Source organism: Trachurus japonicus, chromosome 13, assembly GCF_045865225.1.
Source record: "Trachurus japonicus isolate A0001 chromosome 13, Traja_1.0".
NCBI lineage: Eukaryota > Metazoa > Chordata > Actinopteri > Carangiformes > Carangidae > Trachurus > Trachurus japonicus.
Genome location: NC_140919.1, coordinates 15,093,782 through 15,099,860, shown reverse-complemented (window position 1 = coordinate 15,099,860; position 6,079 = coordinate 15,093,782). Strand labels below are relative to the sequence as shown.

At 42.8% G+C, this 6,079-nt stretch overlaps 1 protein-coding gene across 1 annotated transcript; it reads left to right on the top strand.

Annotated features, from left to right (window-relative positions):
- The first annotated feature begins 3,420 nt into the window (after positions 1-3,420).
- Positions 3,421-5,759, top strand: foxl2a (forkhead box L2a). Its single transcript, XM_085794948.1, has one exon. The coding sequence runs from the start codon at positions 3,792-3,794 to the stop codon at positions 4,713-4,715; it is 924 nt and encodes a 307-aa protein (XP_085651074.1). The 5' UTR covers positions 3,421-3,791; the 3' UTR covers positions 4,716-5,759.
- Positions 5,760-6,079: the final 320 nt, after the last annotated feature.

Sequence of the window (6,079 nt, the reverse complement as noted above, 5' to 3'; positions counted from 1 at the left end):
TCATTTTATTAACAATCTTAAACTGATATAACCGTTTTTATACATATAATAAATATTAAATAAATGAAACACTGTAACCTCTCTCCTGTGTTTTCCCTCTGCCTGGTCCTATATATCTAGTTGCTGACTGAAGCCTCTCCAGCCCGGGTGGTTGTTCTCCGGTCCCGGACTGACCCGGTGGATCCGTCCGCCGCATTCCACCCGCACGCGCTATCATAAACATCCTAGTCCCGGACCCGCGAGGGCAGGAAGTGCGCGAGGACAGGAATTCCACTCTTTCAAATTACATTAGGGCCCGTTACAATGATGGCTCCTCAGTTCACTATAGTGGGCCTGCCACACGCACACTGCAGGAGAAAACACTGTAGCTGACCTGTATCAAATCACAGGTCCGACAGGATGTGAGACAAATAAAGCGGCAAAAGCTTCAGGTTGTCCAACACAGAACATTTATGGTTTTAAGTCAGTGTGGTGGAGGGAAGACGCAGACGCCTGTGTGCCATAAAGAGCTACAATATTGTCATTGGAAACTGATCTCTGCTAAATTATTATTTTTACGCACTTGCTCTGCTGTAGCCTGCATAAGGACAGAAATATTATTTCCTGTAGCAGGCCGCCTGTGATAGCTACACTACATTTTGCTACAAGTTGCATGAACGCAGATTGATTTTTTTTTTCCACTCAGCTGTGGCTCGGTGCAGTGAGAGGTGTCGGATCTTTTTATAGGGCACGTTTTTATTTATTTGAGGGGGATCAAGCGATAACTTGAGAAAGACTTTTGGAGGATGTGTATTTATTTAAGAGGAAAACACGGACTCGTCTCTGTCTGTGATAGGCTGCTGCAGTATAGTGCGTGATACTGCCTCACTCAGCTCACGCAGTCCAGAAAACCCACTTTATACAACGTCAACGCTTCGTTTTGACAGGACATAGGACGAGACGGATCCCCCGTTATAACTCAGGTCTAATTCATAATAATAATAAAAAGTTAGTAATCTCTTTTTCCCAACCATTTTACAGTTAAAATAAAATAAAATAAAATTCATATCACATTACACTAAACTTATTAGCATACAATAGCTTATATCAATGTGCACATTGGTTCCTCTTTTTTTTTTTTTTTTTTTTTTTTTACTGTTAATCATTTGTTTGATTTACTAATTTATTTGTTTGTTCATTACTTATCAAAGGGCTTGCAAACGAAAACAGGCGATCAAATGAACATTCCTGTGCGCCTGGCGGAGGCCTACAAGCAGTTCAAGTTTCAGGCTCCTTGTTTTGTTTACGGATTGTCGACATGCAAGTTTACTGCTTTGTTGTGACGTGACGCGCGTGACTGCGGCAGCTCCGAGGCGGGAAGGTTACAGGTAATGGAGGAGGGAAAAGATAATAAAACATCCAGAGAGCATTAGCCGTATACCTGGACACACACACACACACACACACACACACACACACACACACACACATAGACACACAAGGCGGCCGGCCTATGGCTGTAGCTATAGGTACAGGTCTGAAATGGCATAAAGTTCATGTTTATGTCGTTCAGGTTATGTAAATGTTGGGATAATTATCAGGAAATATTTGCTCAACAGGTAACACGAGTGTTGTCTAGCAACTATTATGGAATGACTTCACTCGCGAGACAATTCTCTATTAGTAGCCTATAAACGTGTTCAGGAAAATTCAGTCCACATCTTAGATTTTTAGCTTAAAAAAAAGAAAAGAAAAGTAAAAGCTAGCTTAATTGTGTTTTTAAGTTGATGCACGGGGTCCACCGAGGGACCTTTGAGGGGGCTCTTAGAGGATGTTATTGGCTATTAACGTTGGTTTACGTTTCAGTTATGTTTACATTGACCTCTATACACAGGCTAGTTTATTTTCATATTTGCATTTTTTTTTTGTGTGTGTGTGTGAAATCTTTCATGATGACAACGCAAATAATGAAATTATTACACAACCAGACACGATGTGACTAATTTTAAACAATCTATTTGGGTCTTTCCTCAGACGTCTGTTGTGTTGAGTGATTCCTTTTTACTTCTATTTTTGTTTGAGTGCAGAAGCGGGGGAAGACGAGGAGACCACAGACTTTCTCTGGAACAATAAAACAAGACTAAACAACTCTCGAGGTACTGTAAAGCTGAGCAAACTTACAAACCACTCCACCATATTGCTGTGGATTTGTGTGTCTCCTGTGAATTATTTTAGCACATTTAAAACAAAACAAAAATAATTAAAGGTCTCAACTGGGCAGACTCAATGTTTTCAATATTGCATTTCTTAAACTGGAAAATCGTTTTGTAAATGTACGGTCAGAAAGCTTTTTAAAAAAAAAAATCATTTCTGCAGTGGGCCTATACCTCATCTTGTGTGGTTTGATGGCTGAATTAATTAATGTACTGAATGATGTAATGTTTTACCCAAGCCAAATACTTACACCGACAATGGCATAATGGCGCTTGTTGAGATTATCTGGAAATGCTGTCCGTCTTAAACATGTGAAAAAGACATTGAAACAAGAAACAACATCGCGTCGTAACGCTTGAAACCGTGAGTCTGTGGTAATTGCACGTTGAGAGATGGTTGGCTCTCACCGCGCTTCAGCTGCTGCTGCTGCTGCTGCTGCGGCCATGGCTGCAGACTGGGTGCAGGGTGATGACACACATGCCAATGCTGTTCCACCTGCACAGACTCCCAGAGCAACGGAAATACACTCCCAGGGAAAGCCGAGGGGACCCTCATGGGTGGCCAAAGAAATGTATACCTCTCTCCGTGCACTTCCCTTCTCAATGTGAGCTAATTAAGCCGCGCTATCTATCCAGACTTTTCCTTAGAGCTGTGGACATGCAGCCGTTTGCAAATGTGCATGTCTTTGGACTGAGGTTAGGATGTGAGAGCGTCCATCTGGCACGGTTTAGGCAGATATATTATTTGGCTCAAGTTTGACTTAAGGTGTTTGGCACGAACTTTTTTTGGAACAACTGTTTGTCCAAGCGAGAAAACGCACCTACAAAGGACCCATAATTCATAGAGATGCGTAAAACTGTAGCCAATTATTGTCGATATGAATAATTATTCAGTTATTAAATATTTAATTTTTGACTGGATTGTGCAACATGTTTATCAATCAGTTCTTTCTTTCCTTCTAACAGAAAATTCTCTTTATGATATTGATTTTAATGTAAAGACGGAATGCAAGCTTGAATGGATTCCTGTTATTTATCATAATAGCATAATTATATCCATATTTTTTTCTCAGTACTTATCTATTTTAATGTAAACACACATTGCATGTCCAGGGTCCAGAGTGTATTATTTTGACCCGGGTCTGATACACACGTATTTCAACAGGTTAAGGGGAAGCTGATTATTTTTTCTTTATACTGTAACCACCGGAGGCGGAACTCAAAATACGCACAAATCACGAAGCACTACGTCGCAGCGTGGAGAGCATTGGAGCAGAAGCAGCCTGTCAGTGGAAGTGAAAAAAGAGGAAAGGGCTGGGCTTCTACTGACTCACAAACCACAACTTGGGTTGCGCCTGCATCACTAACCAGTTTAGAAAAATCCCTGTTGAAGAGAGAGGAAGGTCTGTTGCATGTCACCCACCGAGCTGCAAAATAAATCTTTCTCCTGCGCGCAGTTTTGGAGGACGACTTTCAGTCCGGCGGTGCATCCCGAGGGTCTGCAGTGCATCCTGCTGCTCATCGAGGTTACAAGCGCCATTAAGAGAAGGTTTTGTTTGTTGGCATCTGGACTGGACTTGTTTTGTTTTGGTGTGCGCAATGATGGCCACTTACCAAAACTCGGAGGATGACGCAATGGCCTTAATGATCCACGACACGAACGCGAACAAGGAGAAGGAGCGACCCAAAGAGGAGCCGGTGGTCCAGGACAAAGTGGCGGAGAAGCCGGACCCGTCCCAGAAACCACCGTACTCCTACGTCGCTCTCATCGCCATGGCCATCCGCGAGAGCTCGGAGAAGCGCCTCACTCTGTCTGGTATTTACCAGTATATCATCAGCAAATTTCCCTTCTATGAGAAAAATAAGAAAGGTTGGCAGAACAGTATCAGACACAACCTGAGTCTCAACGAATGCTTCATTAAGGTTCCGCGGGAGGGCGGCGGGGAGAGGAAGGGGAATTACTGGACTCTCGACCCGGCCTGTGAGGACATGTTCGAGAAGGGGAACTACAGGAGACGCCGCAGGATGAAGCGGCCGTTCAGACCGCCGCCGACGCACTTCCAGCCGGGGAAGTCCTTGTTCGGAGGAGACGGCTACGGCTACCTGTCCCCGCCCAAGTACCTGCAGTCCAGCTTCATGAACAACTCCTGGTCGCTAGGCCAGCCGCCCACCCCGATGTCCTACACGTCCTGTCAGATGGCCAGCGGCAACGTGAGTCCGGTCAACGTGAAGGGGCTGTCACCCCCCTCCTCGTATAACCCCTACTCCCGGGTGCAGAGCATGGCGCTGCCCAGCATGGTGAACTCTTACAACGGCATGAGTCACCACCATCACCCCGCACACCCGCACCATGCCCAGCAGCTGAGCCCGGCCACCGCGGCGCCGCCCCCGGTCTCCTCCAGTAACGGAGCGGGCCTTCAGTTCGCCTGCTCGCGTCAGCCGGCGGAGCTCTCCATGATGCACTGCTCTTACTGGGAACACGAGACCAAACACTCGGCGTTACACACGAGGATTGATATTTAAAAAAACAAAACAAAAAAGTTTACCAAAACGGTCTGTGTTTAAAAAAAAAAAAAGAAAGAAAGAAAGAAAAAAAATGGGGGGACTCTGAGTGGGAGAGAGTTAATTCCTGTGATTTCAAAACAGAACCAAGAGTATTTTTTTGTTTTTTTTTTATTGTTTTTTTTGAAGAGACCATTCTGATGAGCTGTGTGGGTCCAGCTGACATCTGTAAATGCAGACGAGGAGGTATGTGCGCGAGTTGGTGTTGAAAAAAACAAACGTTTTTACCAAAAAATGGAAAAGGAGGAAGGTAAAGAAGTCATCAGGACACAGCAGGTAGCACAACCTCTGGGAGCCATTTCGTGCGCCTGTGTTACACTTTGGACTGATGGCCTCAACCTGTAGAGTCGAAAATTGTGCCTCTGAGAAACTTTTTTGCCGGGGATAGACATTTTGCTGACACGGCCTCGGCTGTGTGTTGTTGGTATGCGTAATGATTTCTCTCAACTTTACGCACGGCTTCTCCTCTGACTATTTGCCAAATGAAACGTGAACATAACATGCCCTAATTAAGTCAATGCTTTAATATGTCATTGAATCAGAGCTGTTCGGCCTTCTGAGTAACACTCACTGAGCATTAAGGTCTGCATGGTTGTGAATTGTTCAGTTTTAAAAAAGAAAAAAAGAAAAAAGAAAAGGTGAATGTGTGGGTAGAGATCCATCAGATTACCACAAACACAATTCAGGGTTTTCCATATTTCTTGATCCCATTTGTATGTATGATATGATTTCCAATATGACGCCAGCCAGTGACAGGTTTTGTTAATCTTTCTAATTATTATTATTTTTTTATAAACGTGATTAGCTTATATTGTCTCCTTCATGTTGGGGCCATGTTTCATTTTAATTAGCACTTTTCCCTCTTTTCTAGATTTGTGAATTTCTTAATAAACTTGTATTTCTTAAAGTAAAACAGTGGTCATGAACTAATCTGTTCTATGCTTTATAAGCTGTGATAACCACTGTTGACAAACAGCAACCAACAGTAAGCAGCTCTGTGAAGGTGAAGCAGCATTTTGTTAATATGCAGTTTGTTTGGGCAGAGTTAAGGTGCGAGCTTTGGGTCTGCACTTATTCCAGTTTACTTTGTAAAATGTCACTTAGAAAATTACATTTTATTCACTCAATTGGTCATTATTTATCTTAAATTGTGCTGATCTGTATAGTGTAAATAAATGTCAAAGAGATTCTCATTTTCAATAATAATAATATTTGCATCTAGTGTCATTGATAATTTGTTTCTGTGCACAGCTGCTCCACAACAAACATTCAAAAAATATTCATTCATTCTTAATTAGCTTCACGATAAATATGATTTAAAAAAT